The sequence below is a fragment of the Kogia breviceps genome, chromosome 2 (assembly GCF_026419965.1).
Source record: "Kogia breviceps isolate mKogBre1 chromosome 2, mKogBre1 haplotype 1, whole genome shotgun sequence".
Lineage (NCBI taxonomy): Eukaryota > Metazoa > Chordata > Mammalia > Artiodactyla > Physeteridae > Kogia > Kogia breviceps.
In genome coordinates, this window is record NC_081311.1 from 75,724,294 (window position 1) to 75,742,540 (window position 18,247).

The 18,247-nt window shown below is 39.6% G+C and overlaps 1 protein-coding gene across 4 annotated transcripts in view; it reads right to left on the minus strand.

The window, feature by feature from the left end:
* Positions 1-871: 871 nt before the first annotated feature.
* Positions 872-18,247, minus strand: part of BMS1 (BMS1 ribosome biogenesis factor) — a 45,256-nt gene continuing 27,880 nt past the window's right edge. For all 4 annotated transcript variants that reach the window (XM_067025637.1, XM_059055018.2, XM_067025638.1 and 1 more), the window contains exons 14-23: positions 11,667-11,740; positions 10,898-11,071; positions 7,755-7,943; positions 7,486-7,666; positions 7,223-7,281; positions 6,309-6,431; positions 5,164-5,311; positions 4,660-4,835; positions 2,400-2,561; positions 872-1,417 (exon numbers count right to left, since the gene is read on the minus strand). In XM_067025637.1, the coding sequence (XP_066881738.1) occupies positions 1,187-1,417; positions 2,400-2,561; positions 4,660-4,835; positions 5,164-5,311; positions 6,309-6,431; positions 7,223-7,281; positions 7,486-7,666; positions 7,755-7,943; positions 10,898-11,071; positions 11,667-11,740 (1,517 nt within the window). In that variant the 3' untranslated portion in view covers positions 872-1,186. The remainder of the gene's footprint in view (positions 1,418-2,399; positions 2,562-4,659; positions 4,836-5,163; positions 5,312-6,308; positions 6,432-7,222; positions 7,282-7,485; positions 7,667-7,754; positions 7,944-10,897; positions 11,072-11,666; positions 11,741-18,247) is intronic.

Consider the following 18,247-nt stretch of genomic DNA (forward strand, 5'->3'; position numbering starts at 1 on the left):
ATCTGTTCTGTACCAGTCACTTTGCATTTTGTCTCATTAAATCCTCACAGACTGCAAGATTAGTTTATCATCCCCACATTACAGATAAGAAACTTGAAACTCCAAGATACTCAGGAACTTACCCAGAGTCACAACATGAAGAGTGGCAGAGCCTGGAGCCCTACCCAGACCCTCCCTGCACCTAGCACTGGGATGGGCAAGTCTGCGTGTAGTAGTCTAAGCCACTGGTAAAGACAGGCTGCCCTCTTTATGTCAGTTACATGTCTGGCTTCTGTGCACAGCCTTCCTAAGCTGGACCTGCTCAGCTTTTAGACAAATGGACATCTCAGCAGGATCATTTGGGCTTCTTGGGCGCTGGCCTGCATATGCGGGTTGGACTTGGTGATGTTCTTTGAGATATGTGAAGATACTGAACTAATGGAAAGAATGCTAGACTAAGACCTGTTTCATCTTGATCCCTTCCTATTCCTAGATGATTCTACCCACTCCCGCTAGGTGTTGATGTCTCTCAGGCACGCATTTTAGACCCAGAGGGTATATCAACATGAACTTCAGAGAGAATGCCTAACTACCTCCACAGATGCCATCCCTAGTCTAAAAGCATTAAAACAGTATTTAGTGTTAACTAGCTACTATACTAACTTGAAAAACATGTGAAATAAGATGTAAAATGTCCATTAGGGTGAATAATCAAATAATATAACATATGACAGATAAAAAAATAAAAATAACTATATATCCTTCTCTAAAATTTTACCTTAATGCTGAGTATTCAAGTTAATATTTTTTCCCTTCTGGAAGACTCATCATGAAGGTGGTAGAGTAAGCAATTATCAAGCATTCATCCCTAATAAAAACTACTAAGCCAAAATTAACAAGAAAATATTTTAATGATACTTTTGTAGCACAAAATTAAACTGAGACAGGTAAGAGGAATGTGAGGGAATCTAGAAAACCATAAATTATATCGCTTTATTTTGACATAACCCAGATGTTGAGAATGAACAGGTGTCCTGTCAGCAGTCTCCATTTCTCCTCTCAAAGGCACAGTCTAGGCGATATATCCAACAAAGAGGTTGTGCTTAGGCTCCAGTCCCCTGACTTGTTATTTAAAACTACTACAATATATGAAACCATTCGTCACTGCAGATTCAAATGACTGTCTGTCTGTCTGTCTGTCTGTCGATCACTTCAATTGCTCCCCAGACCCCTTCAGGCTGGACTTCTGATTTCTTCTTTCTTTCTGACCCTGAATTCGGTAGAGCTTCTTCCTGAGGTCCTTCTGTCGCTTCAGTTTCTCTTCTTCCTCCTTCTGCTTCACTTTGAAGTGTTCTTTGTTGTGTAGATGCCGTTGCTCCTTGGCTTTCTTCATCTTCTCACTGTGCACTGTACTCAGAGCATCCAGCAGCGCAAGGATCTGACAAGGGCAAAACCCAGTGAGCATCAGAATATTCTTACAGCTACAGCATACTTTCCTTCTAAGTTTCAGTGGGCCTAAACACCACAGCTGATGGCATCAAAGTTACAATCAATTCATGATCCAAATGAATATTAACCTAGTGAAAATTTATCCTGAACTAGGAAATTATAATTTGCATGGAAATATAAGTAGGAGCATATTTACTTAGCAAAATACTTAAATAATGGCATTGACCACAAAACCAACTTTGTTAAATCACTCTGTGGATACTCTGTACAACTAAGAGTGATTTGCCAGCTGTGTGCCTATTAGTCCCCATTAAAATGCATAATGCAGGGGCTTCCCTGGTGGCGCAGTGGTTGAGAATCCGCCTGCCAATGCAGGAGACACGGGTTCGTGCCCTGGTCCGGGAAGATCCCACATGCCGCGGAGCAGCTAAGCCCGTGAGCCATGGCCGCTAGGCCTGCGCGTTCGGAGCCTGTGCTCCGCAACGGGAGAGGCCACAACAGTGAGAGGCCCGCATACCGCAAAAAAAAAAAAAAAAAAAAATGCATAATGCAGGGCTTCCCTGGTGGCGCAGTGGTTGAGAGCCCGCCTGCCGATGTAGGGGACATGGGTTCGTGCCCTGGTCTGGGAAGATCCCACATGCCGTGGAACAGCTGGGCCCATGGGCCATGGCCGCTGAGCCTGCACATCCGGAGCCTGTGCTCCGCAAAGGGAGAGGCCACAATAGTAAGAGGCCCACGTACCGCAAAAAAAAAAAAAAAAAAAAAAAGCATAAGTCAGAGCATGAGTAAACAAAAGAAGCGAAATGGACTCCAGCCTTTCTTCTAACTTCCAGATCTAGTGCCTTGAATAAGTCTGGCCCTTATCCTTCCCTAATGAAAAGTGAGAATACAGTAAAAATGCCAAGTGTGTTACTGAAAGCATTATTTTCACATCTAAATGCAACATGCTGGAAGCCGTCCATCAACAGTACCTTCCTTTCATGAGGCTCCCGTATGACAGCTGGTCTCAGTCTGTCCTTCGGAATCTTGCCTGCCTTTGCTTGGGTCTTGGGCTTGCTCTTAAATGGCAGGGCCTTCTGCAAGGCTTTTGGAATGTGCAGTGAATTAAAATGTTTCTTTTGCCTCACAACTGGCTGAAAAAGAAAAATAAACAAAGACTGTGACATATTTATATTATGATCTATGTGCTTAAAACTTGCATAAAATCTTCTTAATGGGTTGATTTTTCCACAAGATCAGTAACACCACAGTTTGCTGACCATCAGAAATGAGGACTCAATCATCCATCAAATATATATTGCCTCAATGGGCATGCACAGCTGCAGGCAAAACAAAGGAATATATAGAATATACATATTTACAATTCTTCCAAGAAATCAACTGTGCCCATAACTACAGTATGGATGATAGGATCTCAACAGAGCAGATGAAAAGATCCAAAGTTTCTGTTAATGGGAAACTCTGGCCTTATCTTTGGGGCACTGAGACAGTTTTTTCTAGCCTAACAAGAATAACTAGCTTTTCAATCTTGACTATAAACTTCTCTGGATTTAAGGACATAGTTCTTCCTCCAATGAGCAACTGAAATGCCCCCATCCCTGATTCTAATTAAGAAGTTTAAATTTATTCTGTTTCTAATAGAAGGCTGGTTGAGAAATGTGACATTTTAAATGACAAATGAAGGCAAAACTCCTTCTACATTCAGTTTTCAAGCTAACCAAATTCTATGCTTAAATTGAGATGACCAAAATTCTTAACTGCCTCAGTAGTTAATAAGTTGAAAGTTTTACCCTAGACCTTTACCAAGGTCGACAACTATATAGAGAATATGTCTGCTGTATCTTTATAAATTTACTGTTAAAGATAACACCCACAATAATATGCAATATCCTCTGTTTAAGAAACCAAAGTATTTTAGAATGAAAGAAATCAGAGAAATCTCCTTCTCAAAAACAAGTAAGCACCACAGAATGGACAACAGGTATTATGTCCTGAAGTATAATTTAAGAGAAATTCATGGCAATGTGATTCAAATTTTATTAACTATTTTACAGAAAAACTAATGTCTGGAAAATTTCTGTTTCTAGAAGAATGACAGATCTATACCCTGAATTACCCTCTTATTACAAAACAATTAAATATCCTGCATTAACACAAACAACTCTTTTCAAATGCATTGTTAACCTGTGAACAAAATAATGGATGTTCTCAGAGACCAAAACTTGAATGAAAATGGGAATCCAGACAGGCACTGAGAACTTAACATTTTAAAATACTGATGAGGCCAACTACTGGAAAGGATGTGGAATAACTAGAACTCTGATAAGCTGTTCAAGTCTAACCTGGTATTTCAGTATACTACAGGGATCACACACTGATTTTGAACACATGTACCCTGTAACCTGGCAATCCCACCCACGGGGATCTATGCAACGGAACTGTGTGCACATGCACACCAAACAAGTAGCATATAAGTGTTCAGGGAAGCATTTATAATAGCCCAAAATTGGAAACACTGTCCATCAATGGATAAAACCAACATTCTCATACAATGAAATTCTACTCAACAATAAAAACAAATAAATGTCTGCTATATACAAGAACATGGATGAATCTCGTTAATACTGAAGGAAAGAAACCAGGCAAAACAGTACATGGTATATTTTATAAAACTCAAAAAAAAGGCAGAAGGAATTTCCATGTCAGGAGTTAAGATAGCAGCTATCTCTGAGGTGGAGGTGGGATAGTGACTGAGAGAGGTCACAAGGGGGACTTCTATTGTGCTGGTAATTCTATTGCTTGATCCAGGCAATGGCAACTTAGGTATGCTAAAATTCAATGAGCTGTATACACTTACTATTTGTGTACTCTTCTGTCTGTACGTTAACACTTCAATAAAAAGTTTATTAAAACTCTCAAAAAAAACCCCTCCCCCTTGCTTCATAAGAATCAGTATATTATTGTTTTTCAAATTAATTCATGTATATAGCACAAAAAAAATAAGTTCAAAAGAGGTATATACAGTGAAAAGTTTAAGTCTCCTTTCCAATCCACAGAAAACCACTATTACCACTTGTCCTGTGTTCCTTCCAAAATAGTCTATGAATATACAACATGTTCATTCAAATTTAATGTTAGACTTTCTACTTGAAAATTCAAACCACAAAAAACATTACATATGAAGCTTCTGGGTGACACCCATCTACAGAGCACATGGGTGATTGACTGTACCTTATACAGAGAATCCTTGCTGGCCTTTAGTTTGATGCCATGGAAGAGCCGGAGTTGACCAGTTGTCCGCATTCCTGACCAGGTATCTTTCTCACCAGCTGGTTTCAACAAAGATGTTACTGGGTTATAGAAGGCTGGAACAGAGACAGGATACCAAGTTCTCATGAAGACAATGTCTGGAAAGAGAGGAAATTTACGTTAACATTTTCAAAAGAAGATTCTTATCTATCTCGGTAAACAAAAGAACAAAATATTCACTCCAAACTTCTCTAGCTGTTGCACAGTATTTGAAGAGAGATTTCACCAAGTGAACTACTTTTGAATAACACAAAGCTTTTACTGGGTGTGGCTGGGCGTGCTACACAAGATGCTCCAACTGGGAAGAGCTACAGTTGACTCCTGTTTCTAAAGACCTAAACTACCACCTATAGTTCACACTGGCTAGAAATCAATAGTGAATGGTAGGTAACATGCTGTTAAGAACACACCACAAAGGATATTTACCACTCCTCAGCAGTTTATCCTCAAAGGTGGCCCGGAAAGCTCCTTCTGGAGCCCGGAGTGCCTTCTTGATCTGTCCCCTTATTCCACTGACAGTTCGAATCACAGCACCTTCAAATTTGGCCACTTCCAAAGCAGAATTAAACATTCCCTACAGGTATATATATACAAATACATATATATATTAAAAAAATACATACACACAAAGTCAGATATTTTACTTCTTAGTTCATAAAAATATCCTTGGTTAAAAAACAAAATATAATTCATTGAAAGGTGATAAAAAAATCAACTATATTTTTCCCCCTAAAGGTGCAATTACTAGGTCAAAAGGAATACAACTCTATCTTCCCTGAAATAACACTAATTAAGACTCTATTGTGGGCTCATTAACATGTTCATCACTGCTATCTTTGTAGAAGAGAAGATCAAAAAGATATTTGTTGGTCTAAACTGGCCTAGATGGCCTTTGCTGTCATCTCACAGGGCTTGACTGGAGTTCATATCCTATTACTTAGGTGCACACACTCAGAAAATAAAGAGACAGCAAGATAAATGCTGTTGGTAGTATTACCTTATATTATAAGAACATTTTATGATCATCTTAACTCTGTGTCTTTAATGGAAACACACTCTACTGATGAAATTTTCAATAAATGTTGCTCAAACTACCCCCCCATGTTATGTTGCTCTGTGTTACTTAAATATGCTCAGAAAGCTAAAGAAGTAAACTAAATATAAAGAATATAAAATATAAAGAAGTAAACTAAAAATATCAAAGACCAAGTTTATAAAAGATTTCAAATACTTTTCTGAAAACATTAGAACTATATCTTAGACCTATATTAGAATATTTCATTCCTCCTTTAACAATATACACATTTATGGGCTTCCCTGGTGGCGCAGTGGTTGGGAGTCCGCCTGCCGATGCAGGGGACGTGGGCTCGTGCCCTGGTCCGGGAGGATCCCACGTGCCGCGGAGTGGCTGGGCCCGTGAGCCGTGGCCGCTGGGCCTGCGCGTCCGGAGCCTGTGCTCCGCAACGGGAGAGGCCACAACAGTGAGAGGCCCGTGTACTGAAAAAAAAAAAAAAAAAAAAAAACAATATACACATTTATAAGCATATGAATATACAGATATATATACATACCTTAATGAATGAAGTGTTCTTGAAAATTTTATATGGAAAGCCAGTTAGCTTTAATTTCTTCACAATTTTTATAGATTTATCCAGATCAAGGACAACTCCTGTGGCAGCTATCCGGAAATCAGCCTAAAAAGGAACCCCCAAAATGTGAATACAGGAATAATGTCAGCAAGAGAAGAACTACATTTCTCTGTAATGCAACAAATTACCAAAGTGCAATTCAACTTACAATCACCTAAGAAAAAGTAAGAAAGAATATATGAACATGCAAAACAGTATTTTAACAAAAGCTATCGGAAACTATAATACATGTACACCAAAATTAATGATGATACCTTGAGCATTTTCCTGAGGATGACTTCATAGTAACACAGTTTCACAAAGAAGAATGAATGAAAGGGAATATGAACATTTGGCTACAATGGTTGAGAAATTAAATTTTGGACACTCAGGATGGATTCCATTTGCCCATTATTCTGTTTTCTTTTCTGTTAAATGAGGCCAATAAAACCTGCTCTGATTGGTCAGATGAAGACTGTGTGAACATACCTTTCTAAACCAGATTACTAGGGGGTAGTCTTATGTCTAGCTGGTATCCAATGTATGCCAGAATCTAGTCGAGTGGTTAGCTCACGGTGAGCACTGCTTAAATATTTTTAGAAAAATATTTAAAAGCATAAAATATAAAAGCATAAAAATATAAAATGTCATCAGTACTATTACAATTCTTCTATTTCCCTCTTCTCTACTCTCACATGCCTTACTTAAAAAGATGCAGGAAAATTAAAAGCAAAGAGAAGTTTACTATAAATACTTAAAATGAATAATTTTCAACTTAAAGTTTCAGGTACATATTCCACAATCATGACATTATTTCTCAAACACAATCTTTAAAATAAACCAACAAAGATAGTTACCATTATGCCATTGACAGACTGTATTGCCAAGAACCCAGTACCCTGCGGAGTGATAGGACCTTAAAGGAAACAGGAAAAAAAAAAAAAAAAAATACAGTGAACCACACGTTCTGGATTCTACTTTACATATATACTCCAATCCAAAAAAAAGAGAAAAATCTTATGAATTGGGATTTCATGAAAGGAAAAAAGCAAAACTATAATGATAAAGCTTAAAAGATTTAAATTAACCTACAAGCAAGTTTATTCTAATCCCTTTTTACCCCAAAAGGTTGCTCCACAATGCATGTGCTGTGGGGTGTATTTCAGAAGCCTTTGTCTTCCATTGTGGTCTTCAATATAATAAAGTGGGATGGTCTGAAACCTCCTCCACCCTACAGAAAAAATGACTGGATCTCGGGACTTGAGGATTTTCTTATACCAACGATGTTTCTTCAGACGCATCTAAAAGGAGAAGAGATTCCAGTAAGATTACTGGTACAAGTATGACCAAAGAACTTCAATCGTTAAGCATATAGTGAAGGGTACCTACCTGTACATATCCAACATTGCCCTCACTATTGCCCAAACCACCCAAAATAATTGGGTAATGTGGGTCAAAGTTAAGCACGAATTCACAGGGGACGTTTTCTATCTCAATTCGGACATACATCCCAGGTCGAAAACCCTCATACTGAACTCTGGCTTCATCATCTTGATCTTCGAATTCTGCCCGGTTAAGCTATATATGAGAGGGGAAAAATAAAACAAAAAAAATTAAAAACCCATAATGCTGTTACTTTTAATAAATGTAAGATTAACATTTTTAAAAAAGAGCAATTTCTAAATAAAGGAACCATGTACAGAACTATTTAGGCTTTATCCTAATTAAAAATAATGTTTTATCTATACAGTTTGTTCAGGATCTGCCTCAACTGTTTTCTTCTCTGTTGCTCCAAGCTATACTATAGTAAATACAAACTGTGAAAGCAGCCCTTAATGTTGGTCGACAAACACTCTGAACTTCCCCATCTACACTTTCTTTTCTTACTCTCCCAATTATTTCACACTTTTTCTCTTTTCATCAAACACCCAGCTATCTCCTCCCACATCCTCACTCTCAGCTGTTGACTGTTTCCTAATTCACTCAAATTTTAAGCAACCTAAAAGAACTTCCACAGTTAGCCCCTCTACCAGGGTTTACACCCATATTCAGCCTTTTATTACAGCTCTGCACTGTTCAATATAGTAGCCACACATGGCTATTTAAGTTGAAATTAAATGAAATTTTAAAATTCAGTCATTTAATCGCATTAACTGTATTTCAAGTGGTCAGTATCAACATGTGGCTAGGTGGCTACAATATAGACAGTAAGATATACATTTCCTTAATCACAGGAAGCTCTACTAGGCAGCTGTTAGAGATTATCCATGCCTCTATTTAATGCCAACCTTTACTTGCACCCTAGATCATCCACTCTTGTTGGACTTTATTCCAACAAATCTTTCCTGTTATTTCTCTCATCTTAAAACCTTTTGACTCCACTTCCTCTCACTACTGCCCCACTTCTCTGCTTATCTTTGAAGCAAAATGCCACAGAAGTTTTCTAAAGTCTGGTTCCAGTTACGCTGCTCATAGTCTCATAAATCCCCTAAAATTGGACTTGAACTAATACTCCATTGAAATGCTTGCCAAAGTTACGAAAGGCCTCCATGTTCTTAATCCAGTGGTCAATTCTGTCTTCACTGTAGTTAACACATCAGCAGGATTTGAAACAATTTATCACTTCCTTCTACAGTGGTTTCCAGCATACTTCACGTCCTCTTACATTTCTTCTATCTCCTGAGAGCTGCACAGTCTCCACTGCTGCTTCCTTGTCTCTGCCCAGTCTCCTGAAGTACCCAGTCCTGGTCCTCTCCTCTCCTGACTCCATGCTCACTCCCCAGGTCATTCTACCTATCTCATAGTTTTAAAAAGCACCCAGATCCTGAGTATATCACATTTAAGTCCCTGGCCTCAACAGCTCTCCAGAATTGACCACCTGACACTCCTCTTGTCTGAAAGGTATCTCAAACCTAACAGATCCAAACTTCATCTTCCCAGGTAGACTGACATCAATGAAAGGCTATCCTATCCTACTGATGACAACCCAATCCCTCCAGTAAGTCATCCTTATCTCCCCTCTCACACACATCTCACATTCAATCCACCAGGAAATCCTACTGATCTACCTTTCAAAAAAAGTATGGCCAGAATTTGACTCTCTCTTTCCTCTCATCACTGCAACCCCCCACCCCCTCCCCAGTGTAAGTCATGTTAATCTTACTGAACTCGTGCCAGGGTAATCCTTTCAAGGGGTAAGCAGATCATGCATATCTCTCTTCTACTCAAAACCTCCAATGGACCCCCATTTCATTCAGAGTAAAAAATTCGAAGTTCTTTACAATGACCCACAAGGTTTTAGGTGATTTTATTTTATTATTATTATTCTTTGGTTGCGTTGGGTCTTCGTTGCTGTGTTCGCATGGGCTTTCTCTAGTTGTGGTGAGCAGGGGCTACTCTTCATTACAGTGCGCGGGCTTATCACTGTGGTGGCTTCTCTTGTTGCAGAGCACGGGCTCTAGGCGCGCAGGCTTCAGTAGTTGTGGCTTGTGGGCTATAGAGCACAGGCTCAGTAGTTGTGGCACACGGGCTTAGTTGCTCTGCAGCATGTGGGATCTTTCCGGATCAGGGATCGAACCTGTGCCCCTGTACTGGCAGGTGCATTCTTAACCACTGTGGCACCAGGGAAGCCCCTAGGTGATTTTAAATTATAAATGGCCTAAAGCAAAGACTTAAGAACAAGTCTTACATTTCCCAGTCACTTCTATCAAAGGTCAGTACACACTTTGAATCACTATGTTAATGACTAACCAGGAGATACTTCTTTGACTAGATGAAGACCTAGGTTGAGCAAACCCTGTCAGCTGCATTTTCACAAATCATATACTTAATCTGCAGAAGACATATTAAGGTATGCTCCCGTTTACAGGGATTCTTGGTGGCCCCACTTGTCAAAGCGCATCTCAAACACTTGCTATCAACTGTACACATCTTTGTGTCTCCTTCAGAGTCAGTTCATCAACTCAAACAGCCTGCTCAGCATCCCGGAACGGCCGGGCCATACTATCTCCCTTTCAGCATTCCACAGGCTCCCTTTATCTTTGCATCTGACCTTACATTCGAAGTATCCTCTGAACTCTGACCAAGGTGGGTTTTCAGAAAACCATCCCCAGAGAGCACTGGTATATGCATAAGCCACACAGGCCAAGAATCACATACACATTCAAATTATTCAATTATGGTTCCAGGGAGTAGTAATTAGAATACTAAGGCAATGCTTGCATGTAAATAAACACACTGTCTCAAATCACTACTCTGTAGGAGCCTCAAAAATGGTGGTCGTGTCTCAGCCATTTCTGCTTCCGCAACATTTAATGCTTGGTACAAAATAGACACTGATATTTTTCTGGTGAATGTCTGACTGAAGAAACAATTAGATAACTGCATGAATAAACATACCTATTTGCATCTTGACCTAGGAGACCAAATAGGAGGCCCAGAAGCAGGCAGGGAGCAAAGACCTAAACAAAGTTACGTATTCACAGCACTATTACAGCCCTGAAATAAGGCTGATAGGAACTGAGTTTTCTCACCTGTGCTTGTTTCTGCATTTCTCCTTTAAGATCATCAAAGTATGTGTTTTCTCCTTCATCATATTCTGCATCAAACATCTCTTTCAATTTTCTCTTTTTATCCAAATGCTTTTTTTTGGCACTTTCCTCTGCATTGGGGTCAATTTCTTTAACTTCTTCCTCCACATCTTCAACCTTAAATTTCCAGAAGAGAAAATTTTGTAAAAATTTGTGGAGACCTCTTCTAAACATTAAGGCAGATTTTAAAAGTTCTATTTGAGCTGCGAAAATCTTAGTTATGATCATCATGAAAACAAAATAAAACAGCCTTTGTCTCTAAATAACATGTACTGTAACAAGAGACATTTAGACATCTGCATTACAATTAGCCACCATTCCTTAATATGGCTGGGAATGCCAAACATGAATAAAAATAATAGCAACTGTTCCCAACCCAGATACTCCCAGATACTGTTCTAAAGAAATATTAGGGAGAACAAGGAATTTTTTTTTTTTTTTAAATGGCACTTAAAATTAAGTGGAGGAGAATGATGGCAAGACAGTGACCCAGGAGCTAAAACTTTCAATGACTGAAGAATCATAACAAGAAGAGGTAATAGGTATCTCTCAAGAAAATTAACAATAACAAATAAACCAACAACTTTTGGTCCATTCCCACCCTCTTCACTTTTAGGAAGGAATCCATCCATCTCATATGGGGCCTCTTGCAGAACATACTGACCACAGATCAAGGACCAGTGGCTAATGGCTGGCCATGGCCAAGTCATACCTGAGTATCCGGGCCTGATTTTCCCTTGTGCACATCCCCTGTTTCCAGGTCTTCAAAGTCACCATAGAGCTCCTCTGGGAAAAGAACATCCAAATGACTCCCCTGTAAGTAGGGCCTGCATGTGACACTCTAGCACCACCCAGCACCAAGTGGACTATGTGCTCGGCATCTCAAACTTCATTTTTACTGTGCTTATTGCTACACACCCCTAAAGAATCCCACACTTACACAGCCTTCTTTTTCTTGTTAAATTTTGTCAGTATTTCATCACCTGTTAAGGTTAAGGAAATGGGCCCAATCCATTTTTCCATATTCTACTGCAAAATGCCACTTAGCCACAAGCTATTTTTCCAGGACGGGTGATGAACATTCTGTAGCAGAGATGCATACAGAGGTGGCATGCGTGGCCCTGCATGTCAGTCCCCAAACCAAGAGTTCAAAGAGTGACTTGAAAAGTCATGGCATGATAACAGCACATATGAAAAAGAGTCTCAACAATAAGATCAACACAGCACAGCCATGTGACATACCTAGTGGAGATCTGAGATTGCATAAAATACAGCATTTAGAGTAACAATAGTATCCAAAACAATGTCAAGTCCATAAGAAGAGCTCATTTATTTGTTTTTGGAGCTCTAAGTTTAGTTATGAATCCTACCCTTAAAAGAAACAGGTAAGTTAAAACTCTGGGAGGCAACATTTAGAAAAGTATCAAAAAATTTTCATATAAGAAAGAGGCAAAGAACTAAAGAACATATACAAAAGATGGGAGGATTTCATTTGTAATAAAAAACAAAAAAGGATAAAGTACTTAGGAATAATCCTAACAAGAAATGTACTAGAACTTTAGTTTAAAAATTTTTTAAGTTTTAATATGCTTTTTAAACGACACATGGAGACACAACTAGGGTGCCAGTGGGACACTCGTGGGGGCCCTCGACGCCCAAGGTGATGGGAGGAACCCCTGAGCGACTGGGTAGGACATGGGGGAGTGAGGGGGGGAGGAGAAGTGGAGGCAGGACAGGAGTGGCACCCATGAGGGGTGGCTGGGATGGGGGAGGGGTTCCCATGCCTAGAGGGACCCTCGGGGGCTCGGAGGATCAGGTATTTCCCCTGTCCAATTGGGCCCCGGGAGGCCTGCGGGGCTCCTGGGTCAGGTCCTCCTCCCTCCAAGGCCCCCTCCAGTCCATGTTGATCCCAGGGACATAGGAGGGAGGTGCGGGGAGGAGAGGTGGGATGTTGGGGCCCTCCAAGACCAGAGGATCAGGGAAGGTGCCATGGTCGTTTCCCCCACCCACTCGGCCCTGGGAAGTCTGCTAGGCTCTCAGCCTAGTCATCCGTGCTTGTTCTCCAGGGTCCCCTCTGGCCTCATGGGTCCTACGGGTGTGGGAGGGAGGGAGGAGGGGGTAAGGGGAAAACAGGTGGACATTGGGGGGAAACCCTCTAAGACCAGGCCAGAGGAAGTGCCACTGGCATTTCCCCAGCCCACTAGGGCCAGGAGGCCTGCTGGGCTCCCAGGCTGGGTCCCCAACGCTCTGAGGCCCCCTCTGGGCTGCATTGGTCCTAGGGGGCATAGGAGGGAGGGAGGAGGGGGGAAGAGGGGAAGAGGAGGAGAGGTGGACAGGGGGGACCCTCTGGGGCTTGGGGATAAGGGGAAGCACCACGGGCATTTCCCCCGCCCACTCAGCTCCAGGAAGCCTGTTGGGGTCTGGTCTCCTGCCTTCCAGAGCCCTCTCCTGCCATGTGGGTCCTAGGGGCATGGGGAGGGGTGGGGATGGGGGGGGCAAGAGAGACCAATGGGGAGGGGTCCTCTGGGATTGGAGGACTTGGGGGAAGGCGCCTAGCATTTCCCCTGCCCACTCAGGCCCAGTGAGCCTGCTGGGGTCATGGACCTGGTACTCTGCCCTCCAGGGACAGAGGCACTCCTGGCACCTCCTGCTGCACTGAACTTAAGCCCCAACCCCCACCACCCCACAGGGCCTGGTCCAACCTTGTGGGTTCTAAGCAAAGGCCCCACCCCCATAGCCAAGGCCTTGTCTGGCTTTTTTTTTAACTCCCCTTTTTATTACTGTGGTTCTCTTTCACCTTCCAGTTGTTGTTTGATCTATATTTTTTATTTTTTATTCTTTCTAACATATCTGTTAGTTTTCTAATCTTTTTATTTTCTCTTTGTTATTGTTCTGCTTCTTTTTTCTTTTTCTTTTTCTTTTTTTTTTTTGCCACCCCACGTGGCTTGCAGGATCTTGATTCACAAGCCGGGGGTTGGGCCAGAGCTCCTGTGGTGGGAACTCCAAGTCCGAACCACTGGAGTAACAAAAAACCTCATACCCCAGGGAATATGCATCAGAGTAAGGCCTCCCAGAGGTCCTCATCTCGGCACAAAGACCGAGCTCTACCCAACTGCCTACAAACTCCAGTGCTGGAAGCCTTAGGCCAAACAATCAGTAAAACAGGAATACAATCCCACCCATTAAAAGAGAGAGAGACAGATGACAAAAAAATATGTCAAGTGTCAAAATGAAGGAACAAGGTAAAAACCTACAAAACCAAGTAAATGAAGAGGAAATAGGGAACCTACCTGAAAAGAATTCAGAGTAATGATAGTAAAGATGATCCAGAATCTCAGAAATAGAATGGAGGTTCAGACTGAGAAAATTCAAGAAATGTTTAACAAAGAGCTAGAAGAACTAAAGAACAAACAGAGATGAACAACACAATAACTGAAATGAAACATACACTAGAAGGAATCAATAACAGAATAAATGAGGCAGAAAAACGAATAAGTGAGCTGGAAGACAAAATGGTGAAAATAACTGCCGAGGAGCAGAATAAAGAGCAAAGAATGAAAAGAATTGAAGACAATCTCAGAGACCTCTGGGACAACGCTATATGCACCAACATTTGAATTATAGGGGCCCCAGAAGAAGATGAAAACAAGAAAGGGTCTAAGAAAATATTTGAAGAGATTATAATGGAAAACTTCCTTAACATGGGAAAGGAAATAGTCACCCAAGTCCAGGAAGCACAGAGAGTCCCATAAAGGATAAACCCTAGGAGAAACACACCAAGACACATATTAATCAAACTAATAAAAATTAAATTCAAAGAAAAAATATTAAAAGCAGCAAGGGAAAACCAAAAAATAACATACAAAGGAATCCCCATAAGGTTATCAGCTGATTTTTCAGCAGAAACTCTGCAGGCCAGAAGGGAGCAGCAGGATAAACTTAAAGTGATGAAAGAGAAAAATGTACAACCAAGATTATTCTACCCAGCAAGGATCTCATTCAGATTCAACAGAGAAATCAAAAGCTTTTCAGACAAACAAAAGGTAAGAATTCAGCACCACCAAACCAACTTTACAACAAGTGCTAAAGGAACTTCTCTAGGCAGGAAACACAAGAGAAGAAAAAGACCCACAAAAACAAACCCAAAACAATTAAGAAAATGGTAATAGGAACATACATATCTATACATACATATATATCTACATACATATCTAAATATCGATAATAACCTTGAATGTAAATGGACTAAATACTCCAAACAAAGGACACAGGCTGGCTGAATGGATACAAAAACAAGACCCATATATATGCTGTCTACAAGAGACCCAATTCAGACCTAGGGACACATACAGACTGCAAGTGAAGGGATGGAAAAAGATATTCCATGCAAATGGAAATCAAAAGAAAGCTAGAGTAGCAATACTTGTATCAGATAAAATAGACTTTAAAATAAGGACTGTTACAAGAGATAAGGAAGGACACTACATAATGATCAAGGGATCAATCCAAAAAGAAGATATAACAATTATAAATATTTATGCACCCAACACAGAAGCACCTCAATACATAAGGCAAATGCTATCAACCATAAAAGGGGAAATCAATAATTTCAATTATCGATTAACACAATAATAGTAGGGGACTTTAACACCCCACTTACATCATTGGACAGTTCATCAAAAAAGAAAATAAGTAAGGAAACACAAGCTTTACATGACAAAATACACTAGATAGATTTAATTGATATCTATAGGACAGTACACCGGAAATTGGCAGAATAGACTATTTTCTCAAGTACACACAGAACATTTTCCAGGATAGATCACACCTTGGGTCACAAATCAAGCCTCAGAAAATTTAAGAAAATTGAAATCGTACCAAGCATCTTTTCTGACCACAGTGTTATGAGACTAGAAATCAATTAAAGGAAAAAATGTGTAAAAAACAAACACATGGACGCTAAACAGTGCGCTACTACATGACCAAGAGATCGCTGAAGAAATCAAAGAAATAGAAAAAATACACAGAAACAAATGACAACAAAAATACAATGACCCAAAACCTATGGGATGCAGCAAAAGCAGTTCTAAGACGGAAGTTTATAGCAATACAATCCTACCTCAAAAACAAGGAAAATTTCAAATAAACTATCTCACCTTACATCTAAAGCAACTAGAGAAAGAAGAACAAAGAAAACCCAAAGTCAGTAGAAGTAAAGAAATCATAAAGATCATAGCAGAAATAAATGAAATAGAAATGGAGAAAACCACAGCAAAGATCAATAAAACTAAAAGTTGGTTCTTTGAGAAGATAAACAAAATTGATAAATCTTTAGCCAGACTCATCAAGAAAAAAAGGGAGAGGACACAAATCAACAAAATTAGAAATGAAAAAGAAGAAATCACAACTGACAATGCAGAAATACAAAGGATTTTAAGAGACTACTACAAATAACTATAACCCAATAAAATGGACAACCACAAAGAAATGTACAAATTATTCAAAAGGTACAATTTACCAAGACTGAACCAGGAAGAATTAGAAAACATAAACAGACCTATCACAAGTAATGAAATAGAAACTGTAATTAAAAATCTCCTAACAAACAAAAGTCCAGGACCAGATGGCTTCACAGGCGAATTCTATCAAACTTTTAGAGAAGAGCTAACACCCACCCTTCTCAACCTCTTCCAAAAAATTGCAGAGGGAGGAATACTCCCAAATTCATTCTACGAAACCACCATCACGCTGATACCAAAACCAGACAAAGATATCACAAAAAAAGAAAATTACAGACCAATATCACTGATGAATACAGATGCAAAAATCCTGAACAAAATACTAGCAAACAGAATCCAACAACACATTAAAAGGGTCATACACCATAATCAAGTGGGATTTATCCCAGGGATGCAAGGATTCTTCAATATACACAAATCAATCAATGTGATACATCATATTAACAAATTAAGGAATAAAAACCATAGAATCATCTCAATAGATGCAGAAAAAGCTTTTGACAAAATTCAACACCATTTATGATAAAAACTCTCCAGAAAATGGGCATAGAGGGAACCTACCTCAACATAATAAAGGCCATAAATGACAAACCCATAGCAAACATCATACTCAATGGTGAAAAACTGAAAGCATTTCCACTAAGATCAGGAATAAGGCAAGGATGTCCACTCTCGCCACTCTTATTCAACATAGTTTTAGAACTCCTAGCCACAGCAATCAGAAGAGAAAGAAATAAAAGGAATACAAATTGGAAAAGAGGAAGTAAAACTGTCACTGTTTGCAGATGACATGACACTATACATAGAAAATCCTAAAGATGCCACCAGAAAACTACTAGAATTAATCAACAAATTTAGTAAGGTTGCAGGATACAAAATTAATGCACAGAAATGTCTGGCATTCCAATACACTAACAGTGAAAAATCAGAAAGAGAAATTAAGGAAACACTCCCATTTACCACTGCAACAAAAAGAATAAAATACCTAGGAATACACCTATCTAAGGAGACAAAAAACCTGTATGCAGAAAACTATAAAACACTGATGAAAGAAATCAAAGATGACATAAACAGATGGAGAAACATACCATGTTCTTGGATTGGAAGAATCAATATTGTGAAAATAACTATACTGCCCAAACCAATCTACAGATTCAATGCAATCCCTACCAAACTACCAATGGCATTCTTCACAGAATTAGAACAAAAAATTTTACAATTCGTATGGAAACACAAAAGACTCCAAATAGCCACAGCAATCTTGAGAAAGAAAAACAGAGCTGGAGGAATCAGGTTCCCTGACTTCAAACTATACTGCAAAGCTACAGTCATCAAGACAGTATGGTACTGGCACAAAAACAGAAATATAGATCAATGGTACAGGATAGAAAGCACAGAGATAAACCCACACACAACAGTCACCTAATTTACGACAAAGTAGGCAAGAACATACAATGGAGAAAAGACAGCCTCTTTAATAAGTGATGCTGGGAAAAGTGGACAGTTACATGTACAAGAATGAAATTAGAACACTACCTAACACCATACACAAAAATAAACTCCAAATGGCTTAAAGACCTAAATGTAAGACCAGACACTACAAAACTCCTAGAGGAAAACATAGGAAAAACACTCTCTGACATAAACCACAGCAAGTTCTTTTTTGACCCACCTCCTAAAGTAATGAAAATAAAACCAAAAATAAACAAATGGGGCCTAATGAAACTTAAAAGCTTTTGCACAGCAAAGGAAACCGTAAACAAGATGAAAAGAC